Genomic DNA, 22189 nt, shown 5'->3' with positions numbered 1-22189 from the left:
GGACAAATGCCCAGGAGTATAGATGCTATGTCATATGGTCAGGGTATGTTAAGTTTTTAAACAAATAGTGAAATTACTTTCCAAAGTGCTTGTATCAATTCAAAAAAAATACAGAAAGGTTACCTCCCTTTAAATTCTTTGACCCTCCTTCATTTGTAACATAATTGCCTTAAATATTTCCTATATAAACTGAAAACCAAATCAGTGCTATAATTCTTGCTTCAACCATCAAACAATTTAGAAAATTCAAAAGGAGGGTAAACTCTATTGTGTTTACCCATATTTTACTCTTTTTATTGTTCTTTCTTCCTTCCTGGTGTTCCAAAATTACTTTTTTTTTTTTTTTTTGAGACGGAGTCTCGCTCTGTCACCCAGGCTGGAGTACAGTGGCCGGATCTCAGCTCACTGCAAGCTCTGCCTCCTGGGTTCACGCCATTCTCCTGCCTCAGCCTCCCGAGTAGCTGGGACTACAGGCGCCGCCACCTCGCCCGGCTAGTTTTTGTATTTTTTTAGTAGAGACGGGGTTTCACCATGCTAGCCAGGGTGGTCTCGATCTCCTGACCTCGTGATCCGCCCGCCTCGGCCTCCCAAAGTGCTGGGATTACAGGCTTGAGCCACCGCGCCCGGCCTACTTCTTTTATCATTTCTTTTCAGTTTAGAGAAATTCCTTTAGCCATTCTTTTAGGGTAGGTCTGCTGAAGAAAAATTGTTAATTTTCCCTTCACTCCTGAAAGATATTTCTCTGGATGTGTAACTCTGGGTTTAGAGTTGTTTCCTTGTTTTTTTTTTTTTTTTTTAAGATGAGGTCTCGCTCTGTCACTCAGGCTGGAGTACAGTGGCACAAGCTTGGCTCACAGCAACCTCCACTTCCCGAGTTCAAGCAATTCTCTTGCCTCAGCCTCCTGAGTAGCTGGGACTACAGGTGCCCACCAACAAGCCCAGCTCATTTTTCACTGGAGTGCAGTGGCCCAACCCTGGCTCACGGCAACTTTCGCCTCCCAGGTTCAAGCAATTCCCCTGCCTCAGCCTCCCAAGTAGCTAGGATTACAGGCGTGTGCTACCACACCCAGCTAAATTTTGTATTTTTAGTAGAGACAGGGTTTCCCCATGTTGGCCAGGCTGGTCTCAAACTCCTGACTTCAGATGATCCTCTCACTTCAGCCTCCAAAAGTGCTGGGATTACAGGTGTGAACCACCGTGCCCAGCCTAGAGTTTTTTTCTTTCAGCACTAGAAAAAATGTTGTATGTACCCCTTCCTTCTGGCCTTTATGATCTCTGATGGGAAATCTACTGTCATTCAAATTGCTGTAGGTAAGGTCATTTCTTACTAATTTCAAGATCTTCATTTTTTGTCTGCAGTGTTCAGAAATCTGACTATGATATGTCTCTGTGAATTTCTTTATCATATTTGAACTTCATTCAGCTTTTTCAATCCATAGGTTTCTGACTTTTGCCAAATTTGGGAATTTTTCAGCCATGACTTCTTCCTCCAATATTTTTTCAGCCCCACCCTCTTTCTCCTCTCCTTCTGGGACTCCATGATATAAATTTAGATGGAGTCTTGCTCTGTTGCCCAGGCTGGAGTGCAGTGGCGCAATCTTGGCTCACTGCAGCCTCTGTCTCCCAGGTTTCAGTGATTCTCCTGCCTCAGCCTCCCCAGTAGCTGAGATTACAGGCGTGCGCCACCACACCCGGTTAATTTTTGTATTTTTAATAGAGATGGAGTTTCACCATGTTGGCCAATCTGGTCTTGAACTCCTGACCTTAAGTGTTCGGCCCACCTCGGCCTCCCAAAGTGCTGGGATTACAGGTGTGAGCCACTGTGCCCGGCTTAGTGATTTTCAATTGAATCTTGAAAATTTGGGGTATTACGTTATGAGAATGTGAATCTTATTTACATCTTCCAATTTGGCAAGCCTCCTCTGACACAGCACTGGCAGCAGGAAAAAGGGAGTGCCACCTCACTACAACCAGAGGGGACAGAAAGTTCAGGCTTCTTCAAGGCCTGTGATAACACGGAGTGGTGGTCATGGGGATTACTGCTGAATGCACATGGGAGTTCTAGTCCCCTAGTCCTTCACTGACATCTCTGACTGGGAGGGAGAGGAATGCCTTGTTACTGATCCCCACGTGGCCTCCACGGACATTGTGGAGGTGTCCTTGTTACTGCTGGATGCCAGCAACAGTCTGGATTCTCTACTAGGCCTCTTCTCTGACATTACCCCCATAGGAGACAGAGAGATGCCTATGTATTACTAGGTGGACGTTCAGGCTCCCTGTGACTGCTGACACCGTGGGAAAGGAGTGTTATCACCTCCTGGAGGGAAGGAAAACCCCAGCTCCCCAGGCAGCCTTCTCTGACACCATGTTGGCTGGGAAAGGGGAGAAATGTACCTTATGACTTCCAGGTTGGGGTACATATCTTGACTCCCATTCGGCCTTTGCTGACAGGGTTTGGGGCCAGTTTATTCTGTGGTGTTTGACTGTAGTCAAGTGCTTATTATCTAAAAGTTTCTGTCTGGCTAGGCTGCCTCTTTCGGCTAGAGAGAGCAGGCTTTTTATGGGGTTTTCTCTTGGTCTGAGCCCACAGCTTCTCCAGCACCAAGCCCAGGATAAATGAGGCAAAAAGAAAATCCAGGCCACTCCCCACCACGCTGCTCCTCTGGTTCCGAGGTTCCCAGCCAGTCTGTCTTTTCTCTGCCTTTGAGAGTCAGCTTGTTTTTTTTTCTTTTTGAGATGCAGTTTTGCTCTTGTTGCCCAGGCTAGAGTGCAATGGTATGATCTCAGCTCACCGTGACCTCTGCTTCCTGGGATGGAGCAATTCTCCTGCCTCAGCCTCCCAAGTAGCTGGGATTATAGGCATGCGCCACCATGCCCAACTAATTTTGCATTTTTAGTAGAGACAGGGTTTCTGCACGTTGGTCAGGCTGGTCTTGAACTCCCGACCTCAGGTGATCTGCCCACCTCAGCCTCCCAAAGTGCTGGGATTACATGTGTGAGCCACCGCGCCTGGCCCAGCTTATGTTTTATACAAATGTTGAGGTGTTTTGGCTGTACTTAAGAGGAGAAATAGAAAAAAGTACCAGTTCATCCCTTTTATTCAATTGTTTGGATATACCACAGTTTGTGTATTCATTAACTAAATGAAGGTCTACATTTAGGCAGTTTATAATTTTGGGCAATTATGAATAAATATGCTATTATCTTTTTTCGTTTTTTTTGAGATGGAGTTTTGGTCTTGTTGCCCAGGCTGGAGTGCAGTGGTATGATCTCGGCTCACTGCAACCTCCGCCTCCCGGGTTCAAGCGATTCTCCTGCCTCAGCCTCCTGGGATTACGTGTGCCCGCTATTACACCCAGCAATTTTTTGTATTTTTAGCAGAGATGGGGTTTCACCGTGTTGGCCAGGCTGGTCTTGAACTCCTGACCTCAGGTGATCCACTGGCCTCGGCCTCCCAAAGTGCCGGGATAACAGGCGTAAGTCACTGTGTCCAGCCCTTTTTTTTTGAGACAGTCTTACTCTGTCACCCAGGCTGGAGAACAGTGGCACAATCTCGGCTCACTGCAACCTCCGCCTCCCGGATTCATGTGATTCTCCTGCCTCAGCCTCCTGAACAGCTGGGACTACAGGTACCCACCATCATGCCTGGCTAATTTTTGTATTTGAAGTAGAGACGGGATTTTGCCATGTTGGCCAGGCTGGTCTTGAACTCTTCACCTCAGGTGATCCACTAACTTCGGCCTCCCAAAGTGCTGGGATAATAGGCATGGGCCACCATGCCTGGCCAGCTATAAGCATTTGATATAAGTTTTTATGTGAACCTAAGTTTTCTTTTCTCTTGGTTATATATACATGATTGGGATGGCTGGAACATATGGCTAAGTATACATTTATCAAAAAAATGTCAAACTGTTTCCCAAAGCTGTACACTTTTACATTCCCATTAACAGTATATGAGTCTCAGCTGCCTGGATCCTTGCTAATACTTGTCAGTTTTATTTCCTCATTAAGCCACACCTACAGGGGTGCCGTGGTATCTCATTGTGGTTTTATTGTGCGTCTCCCTGTGACTAGTGATGCTGAGAGTCTCTTCATGGGCTTGTCATCCCTATGTCTTATTTGGTGAAGTACCTTTTCAAATTCTTCACCTTTTTATTGAGTTGTTTTCTCATTGTTCAGTTTTAAGAGTTCTTTATATATTCTGCTTATAATTTCTTTGTCAGATACAGTTACTTTTTCTCTCAACTTCTACTACTAATTGGCCAAAGTTTAAGACATATTTAAACCGAGACATGGAAAGTAACTCTGCACTTCCCATTGTTATTTAGATTATACTCAAGTATTTTTCATTTTCCAGGTGGTAAAATGTATTTATTTTTCACCTACCAATATTCCTGATTTCTGGCTGGGCACAGTGGCTCACACCTGTAATCCCAGCACTTTGGGAGGCCACGATCATGAGGTCAGGAGATTGAGACCACCCTGGCTAACACAGTGAAACCCTGTCTCTACTAAAAATACAAAAAATTAGCCAGGTGAGGTGGCGGGCACCTGTAGTCCCAGCTACTTGGGAGGCTGAGGCAGGAGAATGGTGTGAACCTGGGAAGCAGAGCTTGCAGTGAGCCGAGACCGCGCCACTGCACTCCAGCCTGGGCAACAGAGCGAGACTCCGTCTCAAAAAAAAAAAAAAAAAAACATGATTTCTAAGGAATTTTTGGAGACTGTACAAATTACTGTGAAGTTTAAATTATTATGTTAAAGTAGTCATTAAATGTTCTAGCAATCCTCTCCTGCCTTGGTTTCCCAAAGTGCTGGGATTACAGGTGTGAGCCACCACATCTAGCTTTTTTTTTTTTTTTGGTAACTGCTCCTTAATCCAGGGAAATTTAGTAGATTACAAATTTACTTAAGAGTCTTAATATGATTAAAGAGGGGATGAAGAATAATGTAAAGCAAAAATCAGATGGAGCCCATATGTCAGATAAAAGTGTAAAGGTAGCGAACATGATGAATGGTGAGCAGGCCTTACCTAGATCATTCCCAAGTGCTCCTGAACTGGTGGTTGGCCTTTCACATGGATGTGAACTCTGTCCTGATAGATCCCCCTGCTGCTGCTGCTGCTTCTGCTGCTGCTGCTTTTGCTGCTGTCTGAAACATTCAAAAGTGAATGTATATTTAAAAAACAAAACTTAAAAGAATAAATACACCATGAGAAAAACTATTCATGTGGAAAATACACTGTTCCACAAATCAAAGTAGTCACTGGCATTAAAAGAATGCAAGAGCAGTTAGTCTGATATAGATTACTTTATTTATTTATTTATTTATTTTTTGAGATGGAGTCTCGCTCTGTCGCCCGGGCTGGAGTGCAGTGGCCGGATCTCAGCTCACTGCAAGCTCCGCCTCCCAGGTTTATGCCATTCTCCTGCCTCAGCCTCCCAAGTAGCTGGGACTACAGGTGCCCGCCACCTCGCCCGGCTAGATTTTTGTATTTTTTTAGTAGAGACGGGGTTTCACCGTGTTAATCAGGATGGTCTCGATCTCTTGACCTCGTGATCCGCCCGTCTCGGCCTCCCAAAGTGCTGGGATTACAGGCTTGAGCCACTGCGCCCAGCCAAGATTACTTTAAAATATAGAAGTGCTGATCCTAGGAAACCTAGACATTAAATTTAAATTTATCAGACAAATTAAGAGGTAGGTATTTTCATCACAACACAACCTATCATGGCCAGGCATGGTGGTTCACACCTGTAATCCCAGCATTTTGGGAGGCCGAGGCAGGTGGATGGCTTGAGGTCAGGAGTTTGACACCAGCCTGGCCAACATAGTGAAACCCCATCTCTACTAAAAATACAAAAATTAGCCAGTTGTGGTGGCAGGCACCTGTAATCCCAGCTACTTTGGGAGGCTGAGGCAGGAGAATCACTTGAACTGGGAAGGTAGAGATTGCAGTGAGCCAAGATCGCGACACTGCACTCCAGTCTGGGTGACAGAGCAAGACTCAGTCTCAAAAAACAAACAAACAAACAAACCTATCATACAAAAAGATTCAGTGGTAGCTATTCTTATGCAAATGAGTGTTGGTTTATAGACCCTTAATATTGTTGAAAGTCACCGAAAATAAGTACCTTTGATCAGATAAAGCATCTCAAACTACCATGTGAGTTAACACAATGTTTCCATGGCTGGCTCATTCTTTTGATTCAGGTCTGAGCTTAACAATCTCCCCAGAGATGCCTTTCCTGACCATCCCACCAAAAGTAGCCATCTGACATTCCCATTATTTCATCACTTCGTTTTAATTCTCAGCATAAACTTACCATCTGGTGTTCTCTTTATTTCCCTCTTTATGGCGTGTAAGCTAATGAGAGTGCAAATGTTAACTTGTTCATCTATTTCAACAGTGCTGATAACCATGCTGTTACAACACAGTAAGCATTCACCGAACACTTGATAAATGAAAACTACTATTTAACACACATTATCAGATTTTAAGTAATATTGATTGCATTCAGCTCCTCTGTAATCTTTTCAAAAGGAAAAACAACGTAATTCAAATCCACATTTTTAAAATGTTTAAACATGATAGTTATGAGGTAAATATGTAGGAATATATTCTTGTACTTAGAAAATACATACTGAACAACTGAGACGTAATGGAAAATGATACCTGCGTATTATTCCCAAATGGTTCAGAAAGGCCAACAATTGGGAAATCTGGGTGAAGGATATAAGGCGCTCTGTGTACTATTTCTGCTTTTATGTAAATCTGAAATTACAGGTCAAGCATCCCAAATCCGAAAATCCGAAATCGAAATGCTCCAAAATCAGAAACTTTTTGAGCATCAACATGATACTCAAAGGAGGTGCTCAGTGCAGCACTTCAGATTTGAGATTTTGGATTTGGAATGCTTAACTGGCAAGTACAGTGCAAATATTCACAAATCCCATAAAACCCCAAATCTAAAACACTTCTAGTCTCAAGCATTGTGGATAAGGGATACTCAATCTATATTTCATATATGTAAATACAAACACAGAAAACCAAAAACCAAAACTTACCAACAGATGACAATCTCAGTGAGAAGCCATAGGTTTAAAAAAAAAAAAAAAGAAAGATTGCTTCTCGGTCTTTTGGCTAAGATCAAGGTATTAAAAAAAAAAAGGGGGGGGGTATATAGGAATTTGAAAAGGAACCAGAATTTTTAAACTACCTGCAACAATTATTAATAGAACGACACATTTTTTCTAGAGTTCCTCTCAATTTTGTGTTTTAAAACTGTGAACAATAAATAAAGTTCAACCAATGAGAACTGCAATTTTTCCCTGTTGGTCTCTAAGCCCAAATAGTGACCTGTGTGTAGGTATAAGACTTTAGTGTGCATGGCTAACGATGCACATGAGGGCAGTATCCTCCCATTAGCAAATCCTGATGCTGCGACATGGCACAAGAAAGACGGACTGAGTATGGAGAATTCCTGGCACATCAGCTATCACTCCATGCCCTCTTCCCCTCCACTCAAGAAGGTATGTGAGAATGCAAGGGAGTGACAGGTAAGATAGCAATTTTAGAGGAATAGCCTTTATTCTACTTTTAGTTTATGAAAAGTGAGAAGTAAATCAATTTCCCACCTTGAAACAATGTTGACACCTTCCAGCTATGAAGACACTGAGATGGAACATGTTTAAGTGGCACTCAGCATCCACTCCCACTGTGCCATCAATATTACAGAGGCTACAAAGCTAAAAGCTACATGTCTTAGATTATTTTACAAGTAGGATTCTGGTTACAAATTAAGTGCTCACATGAGCTTTAAAAGGCTGAAATGGGTTGAGCACGGTGGCTTGCGCCTGTAATCCTAGCACTTCGGGAGGCCAAGGCAGGTGGATCACCCGAGGTCAGGAGTTCAAGACCAGCCCGGCCAACATGGCGAAACTGTCTCTACTAAAAATACAAAAATTGTCCGGGCACGGTGGCTCATGCCTGTAATCCCAGCACTTTGGAAGGCCAAGGCGGGCAGATCACGAGGTAAGGAGTTCGAGACCAGCCTGGCCAACATGGTGAAACCCCATCTCTATTAAAAATACAAAAAAATTAGCTGGGCGTGTTGGCGCATGCCTGTAGTCCCAGCTACTTAGGAGGCTGAGGCAGGAGAATTGCTTGAACCCGGGAGGCGGAGGTTGTAGTAAGCCCAGATCATACCACTACACTGCAGCCTGGGTGACAGAGCAAGACCCTGTCTCAAAAAAACAAAACAAAACAAAAACAAAAGTTAGCCAGGCATGGTGCTACACAGCTGTAGTCCCAGCTACTCGGGAGGCTGATGCAGGAGAATTGCTTGAAACTGGGAGGCAGAGGTTGCAATGAGCCAAGATGCCACCATTGCACTCCAGTCTGGGCAACAGAGTAAGACTCCATCTCAAAAAAAAAAAAAAAAAAAAAAAAAAGGCAGAAATGGGCCAGGCATGGTGGCTCACGCCTGTAATCCCAACACTTTGGGAAGCTAAGGTGGGCAAATCACCTGAAGTCAGGAGTTCAAGACCACCCTGGTCAACATGGCAAAACCCCACCTCTACTAAAAATAAGAAAATTGGCTGGGCGCAGTGGCGGGTGCCTATAATCCCAGCTACTCAGAAGGCTGAGGCAGGAGAATTGTTTGAAGCTGGGAGGTGGAGGTTGCAGTGAGCCAAGATCACACTACTGCACTCCAGCCTGGGCGACAGACAAGAGTCTGTCTCAAAAAACAAAATAAAATAAATAGGCAGAAATAAGGCCAGCCGTCTCCCTCCTACTTTAGTTGTTCTCTGGTGGCAAGCAAAGTCATGGAGATGTCAGTCCCAAACTTCTGCTTCACTGCTTTTGCAGTGGGGGCCAGACTTCGTGTTCCCATGTCTAGGCAATTGTAGTGGCCGCTTTCTAAGCCCAGGATCTTTGCTATAGCAGTGTGTTCTTAAATTTAATATCCTCATTAGCCATTGTCCCAATTGGGGCAGTGATTACAGCTCTTCCTGCAAGTTGGTTTGTGGTACTCTGGAGGCCTGGCTAAGATCTGAACCTTCATCTTTTCTTAAGATTATGTAAAATCCTAATTTCTATATTAAGTACTTTTTCTCCTTAAAACATCCCCAGTAGTTTCTGTTTCTCAACACTGTTTGATAAATTATACCATATCACTGTAGTGGTGGCTCAAGTATTAGTCAATCAAAAACTCATAGCAATCCATGTCCATGAAGATATTTGTGTGTCTCCTTGTTACAAAACATTTGTAACTATGTTTTTTGTAGCAGAAATAATCTGCATCTGTTTCAAAGCCACACCTAGAGAAGACATTAATAACTGCCAACATGCATGTATGGAATCCTTTACAGTTTATAAAAGAGTTTCACACACATTGCTTAATTTCATACTTATGTGAGTTAAGGAAGGTTTTACAGTGACACAGCTGATGTTGTAGAGTTTTACTTGGGGTTTTACAGTGGTAAAACAGATTGAGAGACTACTGTTGGAAAAAATGTCATGGCTTAAAAATATTATTTAATGTCTCATAAATTATGAATCTGTAATAGGGAGACTTTTTAACAGTATGTGTGTGTATATATATATATATTTTGAGATGGAGTCTTGCTTTGTAGCCCAGGCTGGAGTGCAGTGGCGTAATCTCGGCTCACTGCAAGCTCTGCCTCCTGGGTTCACGCCATTCTCCTGCTTCAGCCTCCCGAGTAGCTGGGACTACAGGCGCCTGCCACCACGCCCAGCTAATTTTTTGTATCTTTAGTAGAGACAGGGTTTCACTGTGTTAGCCAGGATGGTCTCGATCTCCTGACCTTGTGATCTGCCCGCCTCGCCTTCCCAAAGTGCTGGGATTACAGGCATGAGCCACTACTCCCGGCTTAACAGTACTTTTTGCACTAGATAGAAACTAGTTTTTGTTGTTGTTGTTGTTTTTGAGATAGAGTCTCGCTCTTGTTGCCTAGGCTGTAGTGCAACGGCACTACCTCGGCTCACTGCAACCTCTGCCTCCCAGGTTCGAGTGATTCTCCTGCCTCAGCCTGCCGAATAGCTGGGATTACAGTGCCCACCACCACACTTGGCTAATTTTTTGTATTTTTAGTAGAGAAGAGGTTTTGCCATGTTGGCCAGGCTGGTCTCGAACTCCTGACCTCAGATGATTCACCTGTCTTGGTCTCCGAAAGTGCTGGGATTACAAGTGTGAGCCACAGCGCCCGGCCTAAACTAGTTTTTTTAATGCATGAAAACTATAATTACTTTATGCGTTTATGCAATTACTTTATGATTTTCTTTATGCATGAATACTATGATTACTATATTCAGTATGAAGCTTCAAATACTCAAAAAGGGAAAAGAAAAACTAGAAAATAATATGAATAACAAATCAGAACCAGGGTCAATTTGGGAAGGGTAAGAGGTAAGAAAGAGTTAGCCTGATAACCTTAGAGCCAAGCTCCCAAACACAGAACCTAGAGAGACAAGGAACTACCTAGGCTAAGTAATCAGGAATTTTAGTGAAAAGCAAATATTAGCTTCTCAGCTCTCCTACTAATGAGCTCTATAAGGTTTTGAATGCAAACCATTGTTAAAAATGAACATCAAGAAGTTAGTTCTTAACTCTTCTCAGCAACATGTGACTATGTAAGATATTCTCAAGCTCTTTCCAAATTCTCAACAGTATTTGCAAAGTCAAGCCAAGAGGCTGAAGCTGGTAACCATCGCTGCACACTTTCCTCCTCAATCAATCCTGCTCCAATTAGGAAGGAGGTATATCGAGATTTGAACATTTTTAAAGGGTACAAGGTTGCCTGACCCAGTTTACTAAAAAGCACTAGTTATTGCTGACATTATTCTTGTTATAACTTACTTAGTCATTATTGGGCATTACTGAATTATCTTTACTACTATAAAATGTTCAGGCCGGGTGCAGTGGCTCACGCCTGTAATCCCAGCACGCTGGGAGGTCCAGGCAGGCTGACTGCCTGAGGTCAGGAGTTTGAGACCAGTCTGGCCAACATGGTGAAACCCTGTCTCTACTAAAAATACAAAAAAAATTAGCCGGGCGTGGTGACATGCGCCTGTAATCCCAGCTACTTGGGAGGCTGAGGCAGGGGAATTGCTTGAACCAGGGAGGTGGAGGTTGCAGTGAGCCAAGATCGCGCCACTGTACTCCAGTCTGGGTGACAAAAGCGAGACCCTGTCTCAAAAAAGAGAAAAAAAAAGTTCAATTTGTTGGAAGTTTCATATTTTTAATCCAATTTTTAAAAAATTTTAAGTAAAAGAGGGGTTTATTTTTATGCTTTAAATATACTTTCCTTTTCTTAGATGTACCTATAAATTTTGTATTATAGTTTCTCTATGATGTATGTCTTTAGACCATTTTATGGCTAAAAATGGCATAAAAAAGTCTGATGGCCGGGCACGGTGGCACACGCCTGTAATCCCAGAACTTTGGGAGGCTGAGGTGGGCGGATTGCCTAAGCTCAGGAGATCGAAACCAGCCTGGGTAATGTGGTGAAACCCCATCTCTACAAAAAACATGAAAATTAGCCGGGCATGGTGGCACTTGTCTGTGATCCCAGCTACTTGGGAGGCTGAGGGAGAAGAATAGCTTAAACTCAGGAGGCAGAGGTTGCAGTGAGCCGAGATTGTGCCACTACACGCCAGCCTGGGTGACAGAGTGAGATTTCGTCTCAAAAAGAAAAAAAAGTCTGAAATAAGCATGATGAAAGTATCACATGGGAATTATTCTGGGAAGGTATCACATGGGAATTATTCTGGAAAGCAATTTAGAAATCTGTACCAAGGCCTTAAAAATGTTCATAACCTTTGACCCAGTAATCTGACATCCTCAGAAAAAAGAAATGATGAGACATTTGAGGCATAGAGGCAATATAAGAATTGTTCATTGCAATATTAATAATAATAGCAGAATTCAAAAGGTGCATATATAAATTATGCCACATCCATTCATTTTATGAAATATCATGCAGCCTGTTACAAAGACTATTTACTGTCATAGGAAATGAGTACAACACTTACAAGGTAAGCGTGTATAAGTCACAGAAAGAGAATGTGCCAAAATACTAACATCAGTTACTGAAGGAGGTGACGGTATTTTTTTTTTTTTTTTTTTTTTTGAGACAGAGCCTCGCTGTGTAGCCCAGGCTGGAGCACAGTAGCGCGATCTCTGTTCAACGCAAGCTCCGCCTCCTGAGTTCACGCCATTCTCCTGCCTCAGCCTCCTGAGTAGCTGGGACTACAGGCACCTGCCATCACACCCAGCTAATTTTTTTTGTATTTTTTAGTAGAGATGGGGTTTCACTGTGTTAGCCAGGATGGTCTCCATTTCCTGACCTTGTGATCTGCCTGCCTTGTCCTCCCAAAGTGCTGGGATTGCAGGAGTGAGCCACCGCACCCGGCCCCTTTTTCTCTTCGGCCCCTTTTTTTCTTTTTGAGACAGAGTCTCGCTCTGTCACCCAGGATAGAGTGCAGTGGCACAATCTCGGCTCACTGTAACCTCCACCTCTGGGTTCAAACAATTCTGCTGCCTCAGCCTCCAAAGTAGCTGCAATTACAGGTGTGCGCCGCCATGCCCAACTAATTTTTTTGTATTTTTAGGAGAGACGGGCTTTCGCCATGTTGGCCAGGCTGGTACTGAACTCATGGCCTCAAATGATCTGCTTGCCACAGCCTCCAAAAGTGCTGGTATTACAGACATGAGCCACTACACCTGGCCATGTATGCTTTCTTTTAATTTTGATATTTCTTTTTTTTGTTTGTTTTTTTGAGATGGAGTTTCACTCTGTCATCCAGGCTGGAGTGCAGTGGGGTGATCTCAGCTCATTGCAACCTCCACCTCCCGGGTTCAAACGATTCCTGTTTCAGCCTCCTGAGTAGCTGGGATTACAGGGGCTTGCCATCATGCCCAGCTAATTTTTGTATTTTTAGTGGCAACGGGGTTTCGCCACGTTGGCCAGGCTGGTCTTGAACTCCTGACCCTCCTGACCTCAGGTGATCTGCTCGCCTCAGCCTCCCAAAGTGCTGGGATTAGAGGTGTGAGCCATCGTGCCCAGCCAATTTAGATATTTCTTAAAATAAAATTTCCAGAATATTAGTTTTTCTAATTAAGTAGATTTAAGTTATTTTTTTATTATTTATTTATTTATTTGAGACAGAGTTTCACTCTTTTTGCCAAGGCTAGAGTATAGTGGCAAGATCTCAGCTCACCGCAACCTCTGTCTCCGATTCTCCTGCCTCAGCCTCCCAACTAGCTGGGATTACAGGCATGCGCCACCACGCCCAGCTAATTTTTTGTGTTTTTAGTAGAGATGGGGTTTCTCCATGTTGGTCAGGCTGGTCTTGAACTCCTGACCTCAGGTGATTCGCCCGCCTCAGCCTCCCAAAGTGCTGGGATTACAGGTGTGAGCCACGGCGCCTGGCCTTAGATTTAAGTTATTTTTTTACATTAACTAGATAATTGGTGATATAGAATTATAATTAATTATCATGATTATTTTATGACAATAGCATTTAACTATGTTAAAAAAAGTTCAAATATTTTAGAGACATATATTAAAATGGTTATAGAACAAATGATTACATATTAAAATGGTTATGTAACAAATGAGATTTGTTACAAAATAATCCAAACTTGTAGGTGGGACAGTGGAAAGAATGGGAGATGGGAGTATTATAAAATGAGACTGGGCCAGGCGCAGTGGCTCATGCCTGTAATCCCAGCACTTTGGGAGGCCGAGGCAGGTGGATCACTTGAGGTCAGGAGTTTAAGACCAGCCTGGGCAACATGGTGAAACCCTGTGTCTACTAAAAATGTAAGAATTAGCTGGGCATGGTGGTGTGCACCTGTAATCCCAGCTAGGTGGGAGGCTGAAGTGGGAGAATTGCTTGAACCCAGGAGGCAGAAGTTGCAGTGAGCAGAAATTGTACCACTGCACTCCAGCCTGGGCAACAGAGCAAGACTCCACCTCAAAAAAAAAATAAAATAAAAAATAAAAATAAAAAAGGCAGGATTGGCTGTGTGCTAGTATTTGTTGAATCTGGGTGATAAACAGGAGTTCATTATGCTAGTTTTTCTACTTTTGTATAAATTTGGAGTTTATTATAATAAAAAAGTTAATTTTGAAACTTAAAAGTAAAAAGCACTAATAAGCACTACTTTGAAATTTAACATATAATTAGCCATTAATCTATGCTGAATTAAAGACTAGAAATATCTCACATTAAGAGGATGTCAGCTGATCAGAATTTTCCTTCATCTACTTCTGAGTTGTGACTTAAAAACAAAACAGAAAAAAAGGTAAATATTTTCTTCATTATACCATCAAATGTAAAATGAGTCAATATTTTTAGGTGCTGCTAATATACTGTCAATTATGATTGTAAGATGCTTCTCAATTTCAGAGATGTTGAAATGTGAAACTATGTGCATCTTAGAATGGATGAAATACAGCAACGGCAGGTCAGATTCAGCTATGAGTCTTTCGTTTTCTGACCTAGGATCAGCGGGTCTGATTATTTATCTTGTAATTTTTAACATGGAGTTTTCTTTTTCTTTCTTTTTTGAGACGAAGTCTTGCTCTTGTACCCACGCTGGAGTGCAATGGCGCAATCTCAGCTCACTGCAACTTCCGCCTCCCGGATTCAAGCGATTCTTCTGCCTCAGCCTCCTGAGTAGCTGGGATTATAGACACCTACCACCACGCCCGGCTAATTTTTGTTTTGGTTTTTTTTTAAGACGGAGTTTCACTCTTGTTGCTCAGGCTGGAGAGCAATGACACGATCTCGGCTCACCACAACCTCCACCTCCCGAGTTCAAGCGTTTCTCCTGCCCCCCAAAAACTCACTCCCAAAAACCCGCCTTGGCCTCCCAAAATGGTGGGATTACAGGCGTAAGCCACTGCGCCCAGCCTTTTATTTTTCTTTTAAAAAAAGTGGGGGACAAAAGTCTGAATGATAGTTATTTGAAAAGAATCTATTTTCATACAGTGGAATTCCTATTTAGCAAGCACTTACAAGCTGGGCACAAGGTAAAGTTTTAGGAGTTGATCCAGATTTATGGTTTGCATCCATTCTCCTGATGCTAACAGGCCTACAGGGCCCCCTGCAGCAGCCATGAGTGCTAAATGAACTACCCACGTCTATTTGGGAATGTGCTCCCATACCTCAAAAGCTGTTTTTCTTACTGATTGGTAGAGAAATTTTGCAGGGTTAATCAGGTAAGCCACAAGCACATCCAAAGGATCAATAGGTATTCTTCTTGCCTTGTCCTAATTTCATTTTTCTTTTAATAAATGAAATTGTACAAGGTTTCCTTCACTCAGTTTCAAAAATTTATCCAGTATTGAGGCAAAGTTTTTTATTAAAACTACATTTTGCTTCATGTTATTTGCTGTAAATTTTTATTTTTATTTATATATACATACATATATTTTTGGAGACAGTCTCATTGTATCAACCAGTCTGGAGTGCAGTGGTGCAATCTCGGCTCACTGCAACCTCCACCTGCTGGGTTCAAGCAATTCTCCTGGCTCAGCCTCCCAAGCAGCTGGGACTACAGGTGCACACTGCCACGCCTGGCTAATTTTTTTATATTTTTTAGTAGAGATGGAGTTTTACTGTGTTGCCTGGGCTGGTCTTGAACTCCTGACCTTAGGCAATCTGCCCACCTTGGCTTCCCAAAGTGCTAGGATCACAGGCATAAGCCACCGTGCCTGTCCTATTTGCTGTAAATTTTTTAAATATGCATTCAAATATTCATAGGATTCAGGCAGTAACCATTTACAAACAGACAAAATAGCCAAAGCAAATATTAAACGTGCTACTTTAATTTGTACCAACTACTTTACTTTTCAAAGTAGGCTTCTCGTCTCTTCCGAAGCTCTTCTGAAGTAAGATTTGTACCTGATGTCTGTGGAATATCTTGAGATATATTTCTGGAACTACCTGAAAACAAAACACAACAGAACAAAAACCAATCACTGTATTTACCAATTCAAGCAACAATACATTTGTTTATACTCATTTGAGTAAGCTTTTAAAACCTTTTTTCTTGAAGAATATTCTACTCTTCTGGCTGGGCGCAGTGGCTCACACATGTAATCCCAGCACTTTGGGAGGCCAAGGCAGGTGGATCACCTGAGGTGAGGCGTTCAAGACCAGCCTGGCCAACAGGGCAAAACCCTATCTCTACTAAAAGTACAAAAAATTAGCCAGGCATGGTGGTAGGTGCTTGTAGTCCCAGTTACTCAAGAGGCTGAGGCAGGAGAATCACTTGAACCCGGAAGGCAGAAGTTGCAGTGAGCCAAGATCGTTGCACTCCAGGCTGGGCGACAGTGAGACTCTTAATTCAAAAAAAAAAAAAAGAAATCTAAAGCTGATTTCTGTCCCTGCTAATCCCGTTGCACTCTATTAATCAAAAATGGGATTAATTTAAAAAAAAAAGAAATCTAAAGCTGATTTCTGTCCCTGCTAATCCAGCAGGACTCTATTAATCAAAAATGGGATTGCACACCATATGGAGTACACAGAGTCGTGCCTAGAGGCAAGAAAAGTTCAGGATAAAAATAATCTTCCCATTAATGGAATCTCAATTTTATCTAGATATCTAAGGAAATCAATTGATAAGTAATTCCATTAGAAAGTAGAAGCAAATACACATAAGTTAGAGAAAAATAAAACAAAAAACCCACTTCAAACTTTTAATTAAGCAACTTCGAGCTATGTCTTAACACTTTTCCTTGCCTAGACTGTCTAGGGGCTATGTTTTCGCTTTTGAAATTGATAGTTTATATCACTAAAAAACTGGGCCCACCAAAATGGGCTTAAGGTTTAAGTTGCATAGCCAATAAATGTTGGCTTTTTGTTAAATCAGTTTACATTCCCTGTCCAGGCCCTTCCATAGTGTCTAATGACATACATTTATGAAAGAGCTGATTTGGGTAAGGGTCAACTGATACCCACAAAGATTAACACCACAACTGACTACTGTGTTAGTACAGTGTTGAAACCAAATAACCAGGAGTAAAAATATAACTACTCCTAATAAAATATAGGTTGTAAAAAGTTATTTCCATTATAAGAAATCTAAATGGAAAGCCCACTATACAGCTATTGCTTCTGCAGTGATTGTCAAAACACTTCTAAGAGTACATTAACTTCCAGGAAACCTAAGAATAATTGGAATCAATTCTTCAGCAATGAATACAACACACATCAGAATGTCTTTACCTTGCATACTTAGCTGAATAGCCCTGCGGAGATCTGCTTCCTCATCTTCCATGTCAATTTCTTGCCGACTTAGTGCCAGAGCCCTCTGCAAGTCCTCCTCATCTTCGTCTAACATTCCTGAGCCATCATTTGCTTCTAACACTCGTTCCAGGTCTGTTTTATGGACTCTAAAGAACAAAAGCACTGGTAATAACTGCAACCAATCTTCTATTTTAGACATAACATAAAGGCATTTATCATGTAAAGGCTTTACGTAAGCCAAAACTTAAAACGTTTTCTGGCAAATAAGCTCTAGTAATATAATGATTGTGTTGTAATTTGAATCCAACTAAGTTTTTTTTTTCCGTTTCTTTTCTTTTTTTTGAGACAGGGTCTGACTCTCTTGCCCAGGCTGGAGTGCGGTGGTGTGATTGTGGCCCACTGTAGTCTCGACTTCCCCAGTTTTGGGTGATCCTTCCTCCTCTGCCTCCCAATTAGCTGGGACTACAGGCACATACCACCACGTCTGGCTAATTTTTGTACTATTTGTAGAGGTGAGGTTTTGCCATGTTGCCCAGGCTGGTCTCGAACTCCTGGGTTGAAGCAATCAGCCTGCCTCAGCCTCCCAAAGTGCTAGGAATACACCATACCTGCTAACTTAGTTAATATATTTAAGTATTTCAAAGAGTTGATTCAAGTTCGAACTAATAAACTTCACTAAAATGTAAGGTTCAAAATAGAGGTGCCAACAACACAAGGACCACATATTCAATGTAAGCGTGAAAATTTAATTATCATAATGAAATACCATCATATGTTCCATACTGCAGGCCTCATTTTTACCTTTGCTCTTTCAGTTGTGCTAATTCTTCTCCAATAAGTTTTGGTCGGTGCATCTGTTGGACCCTGATCATCTGCAGGAGTTGGTCAGCTTCGCAATCTGGCAGGTCACCCTTAACAACAAATATAGAATAACCTAAAACAAAAAGGCAAAAATCAACCTAAACAGCTAGTAAAGAGATTCAAAATTGATGTAAAATGCTAGTAGATAAAGAGGCAGCACAGTACATTGGAAAAAAATACAAGCTGAGGATTCAGAAAGATTTTAGTTCAAATAATGATTCTTATACTTACTAGTAAAGTCATCTAGGATAAGTTACTTAAAGTCTCTGAGCCTCACTTTCTCCATTGTAAGACTGGAATAGCCGTCTCACTGAGTGACTGTGCCAAGTAAATGTCTGTAAAGGGCCCTACTAATATAGCACTTGACTGAGCAGGCTACTCACTTACTGGTATCAGAGAGAGTAAAGGAGTGGGTAAGAGCAACTGATTTAGAATCAGACTGCCTGCATCTGATCCCAGTTCTCCCACTTCCTAGCTGCATTTGTCTTGGTTTCTACTGTTAAACATAATGATACTGGTACCTTCCTGTGATGGTTAATCTTATCAACTTGATTGGATTGAAGGCTACAAATTATTGTTTCTGGGTGTGTCTGTGCGGGTGTTTCCAAAGGAGATTAACATTTAAGCCAGTGAACTGGGAGAGGCAGACCCACCCTCAATCTGGGTGGTCACCATCAAATCAGCTGCCAGCTCGGCTAGAATAAATCAGGCAGAAATAAGAGCGTGAAAGGACCAGACTTGCTGAGCCTTCACCTTTCTCCCATGCTGGATGCTTCCTGCCCTCAAATATCAGACTCCAAGTTCTTCATCTTTTGGACTCTTGAACTTACACCAGTGGTTGGCCAGGGGCTCTTGGGCCTTTGGCCACAGACTGAAGGCTGCACTGTCAGCTTCCCTACTTTTGAGGTTTTGGGACTTGGACAGGCTTCCTGGTTCCTCAGCTTGCAGACAGCCTATTGTGGGACTTCGCCTTGTGATTATATGAGTCAATATTCCTTAGTACATTACCCTTCATATATACATCTATCTTATTAGTTCTGTCCCTCTAGAGAACCCTGACTAATATACTTACTCACAGGGCTGTTTTGAGGACACAGTCAGATAATATATGCAATAACTAGTAACATGGCTAAAACTAATCATCTGTGGAAAGAGCTACCCCTACGCTGACCCACACATGTACACCCCATGTAACTAAAAATAGGAGCTAGGAAGCCAAATACCTAAAAGCTATTTAAGGTGTCAAATGTGTGGTTTGCATCCAAAAGAATTACATTAGTCTAGTGTGGCTGTGTATAAATATGATTCTAGAAATCCAGGGTTTCCCCAAGCTAGATGCTACACACAAAAACTAAGAGTGGGCTATACCTAAAGCAATCTAATTGATTTAAGTTTTTCTATCATTAATTTTTTTTTTTTTTTTTTTAATTTGAGATGGAGTCTCACTCTGTTACCCAGGCTGAAGTGCAGTGGTGCAATCTCAGCTCATTGCAACCTCTGCCTCCCAGGAGGTTCAAGCAATTATCCTGCCTCAGCCTCCTGAGTAGCTGGGATTACAGGCACCCACCACCACGCCTGGTTGATGTTTGTATTTTCAGGAGAGACGGGGTTTCACCATGTTGGCCAGGCTGGTCTCAAACTCCTGACCTCAGGTGATCTGCCCACCTCAGCCTCCCAAAGTGCTGGGATTACATGTGTGAGCCACCGCGCCTGGCACATTTTTCTTAAACTCTGGTGTTTGTTATTGGATATCCTTTGTTAGAATTAACACATAATGGGACAAAGATTATAAGAAATATTAATGGAAAACCTCAAAATAGTACAATGAACATTTTTTATGAGGACAACTGTATTCAGAGTTCAAATGGTTTAATGTGTTTTCTGCCAGTAAAACTGTTTCTATGTCATACAGTAAATATGCCAGCTCACCATGGTATTCTATGAAGAGTGTCTGAAGAATGGATACTCTGCCCTGTTCAGGGGTCATGGTAAAGATCTTGGGTTTTATTCAAGACTTCAGATTTTATTTTACTTTTCAATTTTTTTTTTTTTTTTTTTTTTGAGAGTCTCGTTCTGTCACCCAGGTTGGAGTGCAGTGGTATGATCTTGGCTCACTGTAACCTCTGCCTTTCGTATTCAAGTGATTCTCCTATCTCAACCTCCCGAGTAGCTGGGACTACAGGTGCACAACACCACGCCCAGTTAATTTTTGTATTTTTTTGGTAGAGACAGGGTTTCACCATGTTGGCTAGGCTGGTCTCAAACTCCTGACCTCAAGTGATCTGCCCCTCATCCTCCCAAAGTGCTGGGATTACAGGCATGAGCCACCACGCTCAGCCTAAGACTTCAGATTTTATTCTAAGTGTGCTGGGAAGCCACTGAAAGACAAGGAGTGAGGGTGGGACATAAAAGGCATTACACTGGTTAAGAAGCACTCTGAGTGGCTCTATCAGTATAATATATAGGAACCAGAGTACAAGAAGAGTCACCCTTATGGAAATGGAAAACCTGATGGATAGCATGGATAGAAAAAAAAAAATAAGTCTTTCATAGACATGTTCAGTTTGAAATGTTTTTTGGACTTCAAAGTGGGGATGCCAAAGCTAGGAGTTAGTCAAAGTTAGGTGTTCAGGGTAGATGTCAAGACTGAAGATAAAAGTTTGGTAATTACTGACACACAGATCTTATTTAGAAATGACACTTAAGATCCATGAAAGGGATCTGAAAGATGCAGGCAACAAGTTAGGAAAACCACAGCACAGTGGGCTGGAGGTCAAGGGCAGACAGGGTTTTTAAGAAGGGATATCATTAGGAACCAAGGTTTTAACTATAAAAGAAAAAAGATACAAGTAACTAAAATCAAAGAATTAAAAACTCTATATTCCTAAATGTGGATTCACAATAACTACGTAACAAACCTAGTAGCAATAAGCATGCCAGCACTCAAATTGTGATCTCTAAATACCATTACTAAAAGATGGCTAGGCACAGTAGCTCATGCCTGTAATCCCAGCACTTCAGGAGGCCGAGGCAGGTGGCACCTGAGGCCAGGAATTCGAGACCAACCTGGCCAATATGGTGAAACCCTGTCTCTACTAAAAATATAAAAATAAAAAAAAATTTAGCCAGGGGCCAGGCGCAGTGGCTCATGCCTGTAATCCCAGCACTTTGGGAGGCTGAGATGGCAGATCACCTGAGGTCAGGAGTTCAAGACCAGCCTAATCAACATAGAGAAACCCCTTCCGTCTCTACTAAAAATACAAAATTAGCCAGGTGTGGTGGCTCATGCCTGTAAACCCAGCTACTCGGGCTTGAACCTGGGAGGCAGAAGTTGCAGTGAGCCGAGATCATGCCATTGCACTCCAGCCTGGGCAACAAAAGGGAAACTCCATCTCAAAAAAAAAAAAAAACAAATTATCCAGTCGTGGTGGCACGCACCTGTAATCCCAGCTACTCAGGAGGTTGAGGCAGAAGAATCACTTGAACCCAGGAGGTGGAGTTCAAGAAAAGGAGAAGGCACACTAGAGACAATCCTAAGGAAAAAATAAAAATGGGGAGGCAGCTGGAGTTTCATGGAATTAAGAGAGGATTTTTCTTGTTAATCAATGGAGATAAAAAGCTTATTTTTCTGCTTATAGGTATATTACCAAAAAAAAAAGGGGGGGGGGAACTGATTATATAAGAGAGTGGAGAGATGAAAGCAGGAACATCTTGAGTAGGTGAGAGGAGCTGGGATCCAGCCCACAAGTGAGGGACTGGTCTTCGCTAGAGGTAGGGGACCATTCATCTATTTTAATAGTCTCAAAGCACAGGTGAAGATATAAGCAAATTGATACACCTGCTGGTAGAAAGATAAGAACATAATTTTAATTGCTTCTATGTTCTCAGCAGAATGTAATGGAAGGCCATAAGCAAGGTGTGTAAGGAAGGGAGAGGAAAGTGGTTAAAGGTTTGAAGACAGAAGCTGTGAAATTAGTCACCTTGGAGAGTGTCACATGATTTTTTATAAACATCTGGAGAGTGGTACATGATTTTTTATAAACATCT

General features: G+C 42.2%; 1 protein-coding gene across 6 annotated transcripts in view; it reads right to left on the bottom strand.

Annotated features, from left to right (window-relative positions):
- ATXN3 (ataxin 3) overlaps nucleotides 1-22189 on the bottom strand; it is a 45428-nt gene that overhangs the window by 3012 nt on the left and 20227 nt on the right. For all 6 annotated transcript variants that reach the window (XM_023205488.1, XM_023205489.2, XM_023205490.1 and 3 more), the window contains 4 exons: nucleotides 18083-18215; nucleotides 17261-17427; nucleotides 15880-15976; nucleotides 5030-5148 (listed from right to left, as the gene is read on the bottom strand). In XM_023205488.1, the coding sequence (XP_023061256.1) occupies nucleotides 5030-5148; nucleotides 15880-15976; nucleotides 17261-17427; nucleotides 18083-18215 (516 nt within the window). The remainder of the gene's footprint in view (nucleotides 1-5029; nucleotides 5149-15879; nucleotides 15977-17260; nucleotides 17428-18082; nucleotides 18216-22189) is intronic.

This window comes from Piliocolobus tephrosceles, chromosome 6, assembly GCF_002776525.5.
Source record: "Piliocolobus tephrosceles isolate RC106 chromosome 6, ASM277652v3, whole genome shotgun sequence".
NCBI classification, from domain to species: Eukaryota; Metazoa; Chordata; class Mammalia; order Primates; family Cercopithecidae; genus Piliocolobus; species Piliocolobus tephrosceles.
The sequence above is the reverse complement of the archived record's forward strand: the minus strand, read 5'-3'. Positions and strand labels throughout refer to the sequence as shown.